Source organism: Suncus etruscus, chromosome 14 (genome assembly GCF_024139225.1).
Source record: "Suncus etruscus isolate mSunEtr1 chromosome 14, mSunEtr1.pri.cur, whole genome shotgun sequence".
NCBI classification, from domain to species: Eukaryota; Metazoa; Chordata; class Mammalia; order Eulipotyphla; family Soricidae; genus Suncus; species Suncus etruscus.
The window spans coordinates 62585883-62601688 of record NC_064861.1 but is presented as its reverse complement, the minus strand read 5'-3'; the positions used below and the strand labels follow the sequence as shown (position 1 = coordinate 62601688).

At 45.0% G+C, this 15806-nt stretch overlaps 1 protein-coding gene across 1 annotated transcript in view; it reads right to left on the bottom strand.

Annotated features, from left to right (window-relative positions):
- The window catches only part of DUS2 (dihydrouridine synthase 2), a 39856-nt gene that overhangs the window by 15454 nt on the left and 8596 nt on the right, over nt 1-15806 (bottom strand). The window contains exons 3-7 of the mRNA XM_049786492.1: nt 12901-12946; nt 8420-8511; nt 5964-6007; nt 4437-4497; nt 176-223 (exon numbers count right to left, since the gene is read on the bottom strand). Coding sequence (XP_049642449.1) covers nt 176-223; nt 4437-4497; nt 5964-6007; nt 8420-8511; nt 12901-12946 — 291 coding nt within the window. The remainder of the gene's footprint in view (nt 1-175; nt 224-4436; nt 4498-5963; nt 6008-8419; nt 8512-12900; nt 12947-15806) is intronic.

Genomic DNA, 15806 nt, shown 5'->3' with positions numbered 1-15806 from the left:
TACCAGGGATAGAATCTAGGGTCACTTGGGTATAAGGCAGGCGCCCTACCTACTGTAGTATCTCTCCAGCCAATGGGAAGCATTTTCTTAAAGTCTAGAACCCAGGGCAAATGATACGGGGGAGTGGAGGGGAGGTTCTGTGCTGAGAGGTTTGCCATCACTGAGCCCATCTTACCTTCTCAATCTTGTCAGGGTCAGACAGCAGAGCAGCTCCCATTCCTCCCTAAAGAAAAACACACAGGGAATCTTCTCACTCACAGCAGCTTAACGCCAGTATCATCACCAGGCACCTAGTACTTTTCTCCATAGGCTCCACAGAGGACATGAAAGCAGGAACAGTTACCCCATCTCAGGCACCAGAGGCTGATGAAATCTGGAAGTCCCCACTTTGATCCCCAGAGAAACCCATACAGCTGTGCAGCCATGTGCTCTACAAACAACGGTTTTTTCAGACGCCCACTCCCAGTCCAAGGTTTTCAGTGTCTTTATGAACCAGAAACCCCACCATCTGCAAGTCTTAAAAAAAAAAAAAAAGAAAGAAAAAGAAAACAGGAGCAGGAGAGATAGTACAGCAGGTAGAGAATTTGCCTTGCATGCAGCCAAACAGAGTTCAATCCCCAGCATCCCATATAGTTCTCTAAGTCCACAGGAGTACAGAGCCAGGAGTTAAGCCTTGAGCACCACTGGGTAACCCCCAAGGTAAAATAAAATTTAAAAACAAAACAAGAAGCCAGTCTCTTTTGGAATGAGCTCGAATGCACCTTCTCTTTATCCTGCCGTCTTGTGTTTGGGTACCACCAGCCGCAGCATAGCGTCATAAGAGTTATGCAACCTGAAAATATTGTCCAGACCCTGCCCCAGCCCCAGCAGTATTGCAATAATGTCCTGAGGCCCAAAACCATGCTAGACTTCAACTAGACTCTACCTGATGAAAACCAACAACCCATGAGGTCAGGAAAACACTGACACTAACAGCAGCTAAGAGAACTGTGCAGGGCCAGAGACTGAACCAGAATCAGGTATGGGCAAGATGATTGTCTTAACACTGGAGCGGTGGCACAAGCTGTAAGGCATCTGCCTTGAACACACTAGCCAAGGATGGACCCCTGTTAGATCCCCCCCACATCCCATATGGTCCCCCAAGCCAGGAGTGATTTCTGAGCACATAGCCAGGAGTAACCTCTGAGCATCACTAGGTGTGGCTGAAAAACCAAAACCAAAAACAAACATACAAACAAAAAAAAGATGAGGGTCTTAACCACTGTATTAACTCTCTGGCCTCATCAGCTGTTGTGTTTTGGTGGGAACACTAGCAATTTTTCCTATTTCTTTTTTATACTATACAAATTCTGGACAATGTTACGAAGTATTTCAAAAATGGAGAGGGAAATCTGTATAAACTGAGCCATTAACAGAGGGAATGAGGGAGATTCTGTAAATAAATGCTGCCAGCATATAGACTGAAAACTAATGATTGCTTGCAGGATGTGCTCAGAATGGTTTGGTTTAGTTCCCACAGTTTCATTTAAAGTTTAAGGATGACAGATTAGATCAGCGGGAATCACTACAGACTCAGTCAGCGGGTACCCAGCCCTGAACAACCTCAACCACATATTCAAGCCTTGGAGGCTTTTAGGAAGCCACAGCCACTCACCCTGGCTCTGGCCACTCATCCTGGCTCTGGCCGACCTTCACCTCACACACAATCCAGTTCTTCCTCATGGAATCATAGGATCTAAAATCCAGCCGCACGGCTGGATTCTTACAATGGTCTTCTCAATTGGTATTTCCTTCCTGCCTTCCTACTGAACTAATGTGTTGGGGTTTTGTTGTTGTTGTTGGACTAGAACATATTAAAAATTTTCATGGCTCAAAGGATAACAAGTAAGACAAAAGGATAAACCGTGAGACCTCTGCCTCCCAGAAAGGTGAGAAACTTTTCCATCTAGACGTATTTTTTTCTTTTTTTTAAATATATGTTTTGTTTTTGTTTTTGCTCACAACCTGCCATGCTCAGGGCATACTCCTGGCTCTAGATCATTCCTAGTGGGGGTTGGGGGACTCATACATGGTACTGGGGATCCAACCCAAGTTGCTGTACTACCTTTTCAGCCCCTAAAATGTATATTTTTATTCCCTCTACCATTTCTCATCCCTTTGATGTTGGCTGTTGCTGCAATTTCCAACAGCAGTGCACACCCCTAGCTGTGATGCTCCCACATTTTAGCTGTACTGCTTACTAGGGATCACATGGCAGGTCACATTGCTCACACATTAAGCTGCAGTGCTCCCCAAGGTTTGTGTTCCTTTCCTTGCTGGGCAGGCATTTTTGGCTCCTCAGAGACCACTCCCCTAGCCATAGTGCTCACAAGTCTTTTAGCTAGGATATTTGCTTGTGGCACACCTGTTTCTGGGGCACTCACACATACCTGGCAGTCGGAAATTGCTTGTGGTACCAAGGATCACAGAGAGCAAAGCTGCAAGGATCATGAGCTCAACATATGCGGGACACTGGGGATTTGAACCAGTAACCAAACACTAGCAAGGCAGGTGCTCTAAGCCTCTGAGCTATTCCTCTGGGCCTCAATTTAAACTTTTGATATGACTTCAATTTTGAAGCATAAGAGGAGGGAAGATTCAACCATTATGCAGAGGACTATTACCTGGGTGGTAACTGTTCTGATGGGTCAGTGCCAGTGCTGTGCCAACTGTAAGTTATTTTGAGAAACCATCCTGCAATGGCATTGATTCTTTATGCAAAATCAAATAATAACTTACATCTCCTTCACAACCAGTACTGCTAGTTTCTTGTTTGTGTTTTCAATAGAGTCTATAAAAACTCAAGCTATATAAACACTCCTTCCCCATCCTCATACATAAGTAATAGAATATATATACTACTGTATATACTACTACATATACATATATGTATACTACATATATACACTACTGTATATACAATGTATATACAATTCTGTTTCTTGCTTCTTGTATTCCACAACACATCAAGGAAATTATTCCAGTAATTTCACTTTGCTCCTCACATAATTCAGGAGCACAAAGGAGTCCAATGTTTCCATCAGTGACTTAGAGCACCTGTCCTGCAAGTGAATGGTCACAAGTTCAAACCTAGGGCTGAAGAAATAGTATAAGGAACACTTGTCCTATATGCAGCTGATCCTATTCAATCCTTGGCATCACTTATGGCCACATTCAGGCACTGCAGAGGTCACTTGTGAGCACAAACCCAGGACAGCCCCTAAGCACTGAGGTGTGGACCCCAAACAAATAACAACAAAACAAGATCCAACATCAATGTCCTACAGGCACAGAGCATGACCCAGTAGCACAGCTGATTAAGACTGGCAGCTTAAGGGCTGAAGCGGTGGCACAAGCGGTAGGGCATTTGCCTTGTATGCGCTAACCTAGGACAGACAGGGTTTGATCCCCTGGCGTCCCATATGGCCCCTCAAGCCAGGAACAATTTCTGAGTGCATAACCAGGAGTAACTCCTGAGCATCACCAGGTGTGGCCCAAAAACCAAAACCAAAAAACAAACAAACAAAACTGGCAGCTCTCTTGGGCTGCAAAGATAGTACTGCAGGGAAGACACTTGTCTTGCACACAGCAGACCCAGGTTTGATCTCTGGTATCTTATATAGTTCCAGAGCCCACCAGAAATGATCCCTGCGCATAGAAATAGGAATAAGTTGGGCTGGAGAGATAGCACAGCGGTAGGGTGTTTGCCTTGCACACAGCCGATCCAGGACGAACAAGTGGCTCAAATCCCAGCATCCCATATGGTCCCCTGTGCCTGCCAGGAGCGATTTCTAAACACAGAGCAAGAATAACCCCTGAGCGCTGCTAGGTGTGACCCAAACAACAAAAAACAAAAAACAAAGAAAAAGAAATGAGTAAGCCTTGAGCATAGCTGGATGTAACCCAAAAAGCAAAAACAAACAAAAAGATGGGCAACTCTACAACCATAAATAGCCAGGTACGTGTATGTACCACTAAGAGGGGTGCAATTCTCATAAACCTGGGTCTCCTGCAGGCAAAGCATGCTCACCATCCTTCTACATTGGGTTGCTAAGGCCCACCACTAGAATATTTTTAAGTTGTCTACTGTGCTTGCCCAGTGATCTAATCTGTATCCTTTGGAACATCTCCTCACTTAGTGCAGATATCGCAGATGAGGCACTATACTTCATCATCATTCCTTTAGTTGGCTGGAATCTGCTCCCTGTATTTGTAAAGCCTAAAGAAATCCATTTACTGGGCCACAGAGGTCAGGGTTTGCCAGGCACATGGCTGACCCAGGATTGATCCCTGACATCCCATATGGTCCCTTGAGCACTGCCAGGAGTGACCCTTGAGCACTGCCAAAAACTAAAAAAAAAAAAAAAGGATAAAAAAAATAAAAGACAACAACTTACCTTAGTGGAATATTCTTTTGGACAGCCCATATTGACATCAATACCAGCCACATCATTTTCTCTGGGGGAAAAAAGAGTGTGGGTGTAAAATCAATATCCAACAGAAGGCACAGGCTGTGCTCAAGAGTCCTTTCTCACCTTCCTGGCCTGTGAAACACACCAGCACTCAATTGCAGTTACTGAGCAATCCTGTCTCTACAAGCTTCGAGTGGCCCAGGGAGGATGTGAGCAGAACACGTGGAAAAAGCTTTTCACAGAGGATGTTCTCCTCCCAAATTAGATTCAAGAGACAGCCACTCTGAACTTGGTCCAAGTGTTCTAGTCCTCCCCAGGTAGTGAAGCAGAACATACTTGACCACAGGGGCCCTTTCCCAGAGCTCTGGTCCCACCAGGGGTCAAACAGCTGCCTTGAGATGGGCTGCTCCCTCCAAACAAAATCCAGATACAAAGGAGCATCACACACACAATTAATGCCAGTAGACACTAGTAACTGGGGCCAGGCCAGTGGCTCAGTGTACTGAAACACATACTTTGAATGAGGAGTCCCTAGATTCAATCCCCAGCACTGGATGAATGCTCACCTGAACAGTAACGGGAGCAACGCCAGAGCACCAAGTCAGAAGTCACCTCTGGACACTGTCCCTAAACCTCCTCTCATCACTGCATAACCCCCCAAACTCTAGTAATTAATACATACTATCTAAATACTCATATATATCACATGCTGCAAAGACACTTATGTGTATTATATCAATCTCCCAAGCATGCTAGTAGGCAGAACTATAAGTTATAGTCTCTAGATGAAGAAACAAAGTGCTCAGAGAGGCTCAGTAACTTACCTAAGGACACACAAGTAAGTAGCAAAATCAAATTTTTTTTTTTCTGGTTTTGGACCACACCCGTTTGACCCTCAGGGGTTACTCCTGGCTATGCGCTCAGAAATCGGCCCTGGCTTGGGGGGACCATATGGGACGCCGGGGGATCGAACCGAAGTCCGTCCTACGCTAGCGCTTGCAAGGCAGACACCTTACCTCTAGCGCCACCTTCCCGGCCCTGCAAAATCAAATTCTAACCTAGGATTATCTAACTCCAAACTCCAACTCTCTAAGCATCTACTTCTTTATTTTTAACAGTACTGGAATCCAGGCCTTACACAATACATCATTTGTGTGTGTGTGTGTGTGTGTGTGTGTGTGTGTGTGTGTGTGTGTGTGTGTGTGTGTGGAGGCTATTCAGTGATCAGAGGCTAGTCCTGATTCAGGGGTGAGAAAGCTCAGCCTCACTAACACTTTATGTGGCTTAAATCCTCAAAGTCAGGAGACTCCAGCAAGGAAGCTTGGGAATCAACACTGAAAAAAGGCCTCACAGAAAGTCGTGGGCACTGTGGGACATGAGTCCCAGGCCAGTCTTCAGTGTTCCCAAGTAAGAAAGATGCAGTGTTGAGTCTTGAAACTGAAGGAGACAGACCAGCAGCCAGGAAAGTCAGCAGGAGCAGGAAGGCCCAGTCCACCCACAGCTACCACTTACACAAGCCGGGCCACTGCTAGGGCACGCTCCGCGTCCGACGTTCCCTGGAAACACAAAAGGCTGGTCAGGGTCAAAGTGGTAGCACAGTGGTGGGGCATGTACCTTGCACGCAGCTGACCCAGGGTGGACATGGGTTCGATCCCCAGCATCCCATATGGTCCTCAGAGCCAGGCATGATTTCTGAGAGCAAAGCCAAGAGTAACCCCTGAGAGCCTGCAGGTGTGGCCCAAACAAAACAAAACAAAACGAAGAGGCTGGTCAAACCCCACTCTGATCACAAGGGCACACACACAGGTGCACATATGTGATAGCAGATAGTGAAGCCAGACAGGCATTCCTGGTATACAGCTGGCCCATTAGACAAATTTCTGCCAGAGGCAAGAAAGTGTCATCAGGCTGCAATGTCTTTCAAACATAAAAAGGACAGATAGTGCAGGAGGAAGATATTTGCTTAGCATTTAACTAACAGGGTTTGAGCCCCAGCACTGCATATACCTGCCAGGAGTGATCCCTGAGTATAGAGCCAGGAGTAAGCCCTGAGCACAACTAGATGTTGCCTTCCCAAAAGAGGGGAATACAGAGAGTATAGTGGGTAAGGTCCAAGGCCGTTATACCAGTTCAAACCATTGATACCACAGATGGTTCCTTTAGTACCACCAGGAGTGATTTCTGACCAGAGTTAAGGACAGCCCCTGAGCACCCACAGAGTATAATATAAACTGCCAACCCTGTGCCAAAAAATAAAACACATGGGGCCAGAGTAATAGCACAGCGAGTAGGGTGTTTGCCTTGCATGTAGCCAACTCTGGTTCTCTCCCTGGTATCCCATGAGAAGATTTCTTTTTTTTTTGTTTTTTGGGCCACACCCGGCGGTACTCAGGGGTTATTCCTGGCTGTCTGCTCAGAAACAGCTCCTGGCAGGTACAGGGGACCATATGGGACACCGGGATTCGAACCAACCACCTTTGGTCCTGGATCGGCTGCTTGCAAGGCAAACGCCGCTGTGCTATCTCTCTGGGCCCCCATGAGAAGATTTCTGAATGCAGAGCCAGGAGAAAACCCTGAGTACTACCGGGAGTGGCCCCAAACCAAAAAGAACAACAAAACAAAACAAAATAGCACAAACATAGAAAAGAACTAATGAAGGGCTGCAGCAATAGCTTAGTGAGTAGGGAGTTTGCCTTGCATACAGCTAACCCAGGTTTGATCCCCAGCATTCCATATTGTCCCTGAAAACTGCCAGGAGTAATTTCTGAGCGTAGAGTCAAGAGTAAACCCTGAGTGTCACTGAGTGTGGCCCCCAAACCCAAAATAAATAGATGCATCACTAAGAGCAATGCTCAGGGATTACTCCTGGTTCTGCACTCAGAAATCACCCCTGATGGTACTTGGGGATGTCAGAGATCAAGCAAGCCTGGAAGAATAATTTCTAAATGCCTAACCAGAAGTAACCTCTGAGCATCACCAATTGTGACAAAAAAAAAAATTGATGAAGGGGGTCAAAGATAGTACAGTTGATAGAGTTCTTCCCTTACATATATATACATCACACACACACACACACACACACACACACACACACACATGTATACCCCTGATATTCCACAAGGTCACCTAAGTGCAGTCAGGAATTACTCCTGAGTATAGACTCAGGAATAAGCCCTGAGCACCACCAGCTATGGCAAAAAGAAACCAAATCAAACCAAACTAAAAGCTGATCAAGTTGAAAAAGAAACATTCATATACCTTCCATTTAAATTATATAATTAACACTTTGCTGTGTCTGCTTTTTAATGTTTACCCATTATTATTAGTTGTTTGTTTTTTTTTAAATATCATTCAGGAACCATTTCTGAAAGACCACCAAGCAGTGGCTAAAGAGAAGAGAGCTCTAGTCATTGCAACCTTACTGCAAACTTGACAACTCTTGAGGAGGCCTATTTTCTGTCTAGTAAAAAAAATAAATCTAAAACAAAGACTGTTGGGGCTAAAGTGATGGCACAGTGGTAGGGCATTTGCCTTGCATGCAGCTGACCCAGGACAGATCTCAGTTCCATCCCCATCATCCCATATGGTCCCCCAAGCCAGGAGCAATTTCTGAGCACATAGCCAGGAATAACCCCTGAGCATTACCGGGTGTGACACAAAAACCAAAAAAACAAAGACTGTTATCTGGATTAATAACACTAGGGCTTCAAAATATATGTCATGCCAAACAGGCGTTTCCTATCTTTCAGGAAATGATAGTCAAGACTGGGGGCGTGGAGCACTGGCTAGGGTTCCGTTTCCAAAAGAGAGCAGCTCTGTCAAAGTGTTAAAGCAGATTCTTTGGGAAGTCGGTGCTATGCCAGGGAGCCCTGGCAGCTGCCACCAGCCTGGCAGAGGCTGGGAGATAGGAAATCCTGAGGATGGGTGAGAAATCCATGGGAAGACATGCTGCCCTGGGGCTCACATACCATTTGGAAGACGACCTTGCTCTGCTCTCGCTCACAGGTTCGGAAGACCACGCGTTCATCGGGGGCAACAAAGTCAATGGTGCTGAGCACCTCTGCAATAAAACATAAATCGATGCAGAAATGAGGTCAGCCCCCACACACCCTCAGCCCACTAGAACATACTGCAAAGCTGCCTTGGGGACCTGGAAGACAGCTCAGTTGTTTATAGCACTTGCTGAGGCCAGCCAGAGGCCTGGAATTCCAACTCCAAGGCCAGACATATATATTAAGGTGATTTGGAGAGCTCTGTTGTTTGGAATCCCCACAGTAAGGACTCAGAAGATAGTCCCTTCACCAAAAAATTAAAGAAAACAAAAAAAAAAAAATTTTTTTTTGGTTTTTCGGGCCACACACATTTAATGCTCAGCGGTTACTCCTGGCTAAGGCTCAGAAATTGCCCCTGGCTTGGGGGGACCATATGGGACGCCAGGGGATTGAACCACGGTCCTGATCCTTGGCTAGCGCTTGCAAGGCAGACACCTTACCTCTAGCGCCACCTCGCCGGCCCCAGAAAACAAAAATTTAAAAAGGAAGGTTTCACACGAAAAAGAAGCCATATGGCTGCAGGGGAACATGCCTATGCTCTTTTTTTTTTTTTTTTTTTTTTTTTTTACTTTTTTGGGCCACACTTGGCGGTGCTCAGGGGTTACTCCTGGCTGTTTGCTCAGAAATAGCTCCTGGCAGACACGGGGAACCATATGGGACACCGGGATTCGAACCAACCACCTTTGGTCCAACCACCTTTGGTCCTGGATCGGCTGCTTGCAAGGCAAACGCTGCTGTGCTATTCTCCAGGTTCGCCTATGCTCTTATTGTGTAAAAGAAATGACATCTGACTGCATATGAAATCCAGTACTATTATCCAAGCATTGGACAGATTAGAAGGTCAAAAAGAGCTGAAAGTGCCCAAGGAGAGTTTGGATTTTTCTTTTTTTTTTTGGTTTTTGGGCCACCCCCAGTGGTGCTCAGGAGTTGCTCCTGGCAGACTTGGGGGACCGTATGGGATGCCGGGAATCAAACCTGGATCCATCCTGGGTCAGTTGCATGCAAGGCAAATGCCCTACTGTTGTGCTATCTCTCTGGCCCCAACAATTTGGATTTTTATTGTTGTTGTTTGTTCTTTTTTGGGATAGGTTGGGGGCACACTGCCTGTTCACTCCTAGTTTTATGTTCGGGGCCATGCTTATGGGGATCAAACCAGGGTTGGTTATATGCAAGGCAAGCACCTTACGCATTATCAATGGGAGAGATTTTAGAGGGCTAAAATGCATATGTGTCATACAGAGGCTTCTAGATTTGATCTCTGCTACCATGTAGTCTTCTAAAAAATCACCAGTTATAGCACTAATATGTTATCTGATAGAGAAGCTTCCTGTGAATACTTTTTTGGGAGAGGGAGGGCCCTAATGTGTGAAATAAAGGCCATGCCATGCTAGGAGAGAAAATATCAATGATCTTCCACAACACAGGTAGTTTATAACTGGCAATAAGCAGCATGAAAGAGTTGCAAGTGCTTAATGTGCTTATACCAAACAAAAATTCTGGTAACCAGAACTGGAGATATAGTAGTGAATAAGTATAAGATAATACCCAGCTATCAACCCCAAAGGTGTCCCCCTCAACTTCCTTTTTCCCTAAATCTCTTCTTTTGTATGTAAAAGCCGACCTGGATTACAGGACCTTCCCCTACCCTGGTGGAGTTGGTTCTGGAGAATAAAGAGTGTGGCATTCTGGCTTTTGAGCAGGCACATAGGTAGCACATGGCAATGAGAGCACATGGCAGATAGGCATATCATGGCAGAGAGAGGCGATGAAGTAAAAGCAGGCTAACTCCAATGAACCTTTTAAATGGCTTGGTATTATTTCTCCATTGTTATCCTGCTTCATCAGACACATTTGCCTAAGGGGTTAGAAACACAGTATTTGGAGCCATCTCACCCGACACATGGATTTTCGGTTTTGGTTTTGGGATCACACCCAGTGCTGTAACTTATAGATTTTTATATTTTTATATTTTTATTTTATAGGTAAAGTTCTTATATGTGATTGGCTTGGGTTCAATCACCAGCATCCCATATGTTCCCCTGAGCACTGCCAGGAAAGATTCCTGAGCACAGAGACAAGAGTAACCCAAGTATCACTAAGTGTGGTTAAAAATTTTTTTTCTGATAACCCCTCTCCCCATTAAAACATTGGGAAATCATTTGACATATTCTTTGACATTAGTACTGACAGAGGAAGTTCTTAGGAAAAAAATAAGAATGAAAGCTGGAGAAATAGTACTAAGAATAAGGTCTTGTACTCCACAGACCCTTGTTCAATTGGACACCAGGCTAGAGCCATAGTACATTGGTAGGGAGCTTGCCTTGTACATGACCAACCCAGGTTTCATTCCAAATATCCCATAGAGTCCCCGTAGTCACCAGGAGTGATCTCTGAGCATAAAGCCTGGAGTAAGCCCTGAGCACAGCCAGGTATAACTGCAAAATGAAAAATGAATCCCAGCCAGGATTTACAGAGTCAGGACTAGTCCCTGAGCACATTTGGGTAGGACCCAAGTAGCACTACTGCATCCCACACCTCCCAAAAAGGGAAAGGGCAAAATATGTGTGTTATGATCCTAAGGTGGTGAGACAAGAGAATGTGAGTGTGCATATACTCACACACATCTGTGGGTAAGGCCTTAGAGTAAGGCAAGTGCCCTAACCATTGTACTCTACCCATTGTATAGGAGCTTTAGACCCTCTAGACATTTCATTTTATTTCTTTTTTGGTGACTGAACCCAGGGTTTCACATATGTAAGGCATATATTGTATTGATTAACAATTTTCCCAATCCAAACATTTCATATATTTATAAATACTTTACTAAAGATAATGGGGCCAGAGCGGTGGCGCAGCAGTAGGGTGTTTGCCTTGCACGCAGCTGACCTAGGATGGACCACGGTTTGACACCCCCCACCCAGTGTCCCATATGGTCCCCTAAGCCAGGAATGATTTCTGAGCACAGAGCCAGGAGTAACCCGAGTGTTAACGGGTGTGGCCCAAACCACCCCCCAAAAGAGAAGGAAGGAAAGAAGGAAGGAAGGAGGGAGGGAGGGAGGGAGGGAGGGAGGGAGGGAGGGAGGGAGGGAGGGAGGAAGGAAGGAAGGAAGGAAGGAAGGAAGGAAGGAAGGAAGGAAGGAAGGAAGGAAGGAAGGAAGGAAGGAAGGAAGGAAGGAAGGAAGATAAAACCTGTTCATTACTCCTCTGTGTGACTGCCTTTTCAATTATAGAATATGGGGACTTTCATTTTATAGGTATAAAAGGTTTCAACTGACACAAAAGGTTTCATTGACACAAAGAAAGGGTCTATTTGCTTTCCATTTGGCCAACCCAGATTCCATCCTCATCATTCCATATGGTCTCTAAGCACCACCAGAAGAGTTCCTAAGTGCAGAGCAGAAGTAAGCCCTGAGAACTACTGTATATGGCCCAAAATTTTTGTTTAAAATGTTAATAACACAAAAGGGGCCAGGAAGGTGGTGCTAGAGGTAAGGTGTCTGCCTTGCAAGCGCAGGTTCGATCCCCCCGGTGTCCCATATGGTCCCCCCAAGCCAGGGGCAATTTCTGAGCGCATAGCCAGGAGTAACCCCTGTGTGTCAAACGGGTGTGGCCCAAAAACCAAAAAAAAAAAAAAAATGTTAATAACACAAAGAAAACATATATATATATAACTGATGGGTTCTAGTGGACTTATTTTTTCCCTTTTCCCTTTTTCTTTTCTTTTTTCTTTTTTTTTTTTTTTTTTTTTTTGAGCCAAACCTGGCAACACTCAGGGGTTACTCCTGGTTCTACACTCAAAAATTGCTCCTAGCAGGCTCGGGGGGACCATATGGGATTCCGGGGATCAAAGCCGGGTCCATCCCACCAGGTCACACATGTGCAAGGCAAATGCCCTATCACTATACTATCACTCGGCCCCTCTAGTGAACTTCTACTAGGACTTCACCACCTTTTTTGTATTACAAACACCTCCAATAGTACAATTCTAACCAAAGCTGAATCAGCTTCTTCAATAAGTTATACACTAAACCATGATTCATATGTCCACTTCTATTTGCAAAACACTTATATATTTACCTTATCTTGTTTGACCCACGCTTCTTCTCTATGATTTAGAAAGAAAGGATAAATATTTTTACTTGAGAGTAATGTGGTTTGCCCAGGGTCACACAGCTTCATGAGCTGAGCTCAGTGCAGAGCAGACCCATCCTGGAGTCAGGGTTTCTGGCTGTCCTCCTAGTGTTTTCTTAGATTTCTAAGCCAGCAAGATGCAGGTAGAAAGCTTTGCTTGCTTCCAACATGTTTCTTGGCCCTGGTCTCTTAGAGAATAAGGGACATACTGGCAGGGACCGTATACACGCATGCATACACCACCCTGGGCCCAGAGTTTCACTCACCATTCACAACTCTCTTGCACTGAAGCATCTTGAGGTCAATCAGCTCCTGCCAAGAAATCAGTCAGGACAAGTGAGTCCCAGAGCCCTCAGGATGAGAGACTGTGATGGCGACCAAATGGCCTGAAACTCCAATGCCAATGCCAAACCATGGCTTTGGGGAAATGTGGTGCCATACATTTCCGCCAGGCCATGCATCACACCCATGTGTCAGCTTGGCAAGCAACGTCCCTCTCCGCTTTGAAAGGGATCCTTGTTTAAATGCTTTTTCTAGGACCCAGGAGATTTTTGAGTAAGGGAATCAGAGAGAACAGCACAAAATGTGAACTCCTGCACAGCTCCTTTACTTATTAGTTTCAGCTCTAGTCCATGGCCCCCAAACCTTCCTCCAGACCTCATCAAGGCAAAGAGCAGGCAGAGGTGCTCTCAGAAAACATTCATGGACCAGGCAGGTCCTATGAATAGTAGAATGAGGAGGCTTTGTGAGCGACTGAAAGCAGCATAGGCCACTGTATAACATGGCTCACACTGGGACCTGACAGGCCTGACAATTCTGCTTTAGAGATCATCAAACAGACTTAGGAAAGAAAACTGGGGCTTTTTCCAAAAGGGCTTCATAAAAAATGAAGGGGAAGCGCATGTCTCTTGCAGAAGAGAGGCTCTTCCACTGGGAGGGAGACAAGACCACTCTGCTTTGTTTAGAAGCATTTTGGCTAATGAGTAAGACAGAGAGAGAACCAGACCCAGAACTCACGTCAGGGACTTTTAGGGCCCAGAAGATAAAAGGAGACTCAGCCCATATGTTCAGTACCAGCCCAACCTCCCAGGAGCTCTGTCAAGTTCCAAGTGTAGCCAGGAAGGCACCAGAGCCTTTTCTTTCTTTCTTTAGTTTTTCTAGATATACCCAATAGTTCTCAGGGATCACTCCTGGTGGTGCCTGGGGGACCACAAGCAGGACTGAATAGGGTCAGCCAGGTATAAGGCAAGCAGTTTAACTTCTGTACCATCTCTTTGGTCCAGAACAAGTGATTAGAATAGAATCATATATATAGAATATATATAATTATAATTATATAGGACATATAATTATATAATATATATTTATATAGTATTATATTTATATAATATATATGATTATATTATATAGAATTTCTATAATGAAGACACAAAAATGATGAGTTGGGAAGCCAGAAAGAGAGAGTATAGCAGGTAAGGTGTGTTAGTCTCATGGCCTCCGCACCACATATAGTCCCCCAGCAGCACAAGCAGTGATCCCAGAACAGAGTCTGGAGTAAGCCAGGAGCTCAGTCAAGTAAAGCCCAGAAACCAAGTTTAAAAAAAGAAAGAAAGAAAATGGGGTTTCAAAGAGGTATTTGTACAACGATATTTATAGTAGCACTGTTCACAGTAACCAACAACCCAAACACTCACTGACTGGTGAGTAACACACAAAATGTAGCTTGTACATCAAACGGGCTATTATTCACCCATCCTGTGACACTCACTGCAACTGGATGACCCCTGAGGCCATTTTGCTAAATGGAATAAGGCCATTATGGAAAGGTCATGTCTCATGTACCTACACGCATGACAGGAGTGATAGGAGTCAAACACACAGACTCAGAGAGCATGACATGCTTGTAAACAAGCAGAGTCCACAGCCTTACAGGACAAACATTCTGGAGATCTTCTTTCTAACACTGAGTAAAGATTAACACAATAAACACTTCAAAATAATTAAGATAGCATATTGCACTTTATGTGTTTTTATATTTTTAACTGGTTTTGGTTTGGTTTGTGTTGGGCCACACTTAACATTGATTTGGGCTTATGGAAAGTACCTTTATCCCTATTCTATCTCTCCAACCTTATGTGACCTGTTTCTTTTGTTTTTGTTTTTGTTTTGATTTGGTTTTTTTTTGAGGGGGGAAGGATGGATTTTAGAAACCATCACAGTGTTCAGGGGTTACTCCTGACTCTATGCACAGAGATCACTCTTGACTGGCTCAGGAGCCCATATGGGAGGTCCAGAATAGAACATGGGTCAGCCATGTGCAAGGCAAGTGCCTTATCCATATCCATTGTGCTATGGCTTTGGTTCCCTCCACAGCTTTAAAATAAAAAAACAAACAAACCACCACTGCTTTATAGACAGATGAGCAGCATGACCCCTGAGGACTCCTGGGAAACTCCATTCACAAATGGGTTCAACAGGTTGGTAATCTGACTCTAGTTTCCTTGACTTTATCCAAGCTACTTTGTTCTTTTTACACTGCAAATGGCAGAAGGCTCTGCAGAACTTCCAAGGTGCCCACACGTCTGGCATATTCAGCATACTATATTCAATCTAGCGAGGTGGGTGGGGTGACTTGAGTACACTACAGATGGACCTTGTCAAAGGAACCCAGTTGAGGCCATCCTGGGCTAGGCAGAGTGTTGGTGCCACCTGCAGGTCAAGTCAGCATCCACCAGGGGCAAATGGTACCATATTACATTAGGCTAGGACTCCAGTGGCCTAATTACAGGCCTGTCAGCCTCTGCCCTCTGCCGGGGCTACAAACCCAATGGTTAATATCTAGAATGGGCTCTGCATTGTAGCGCAATCGCTTACTGTCTTTTTGTCTGAGTCACCCTACATAACTCCAAAGGATATACAAGTACACTTTTAAAAAGATTCTTAAAAAAAAAAAAAAGATTCTTCCTTTCCTGAGGCTGAAGACATAGCACAGCAGGTAGGGCGTTTGCCTTGCACACAACCGACCTAGATTCAATCCCCAGCATCCTATTTGGTCCTCTGAGCTTACCAGGAGTAGTTTCTGAGAGAAATGCAAAGCCAGGAGTTACCCCTGAGCGCTACTAGGTATGACCTTCCCCCAAAAAACGTTTTATTTCCCTGGGGGCCAGAGCAA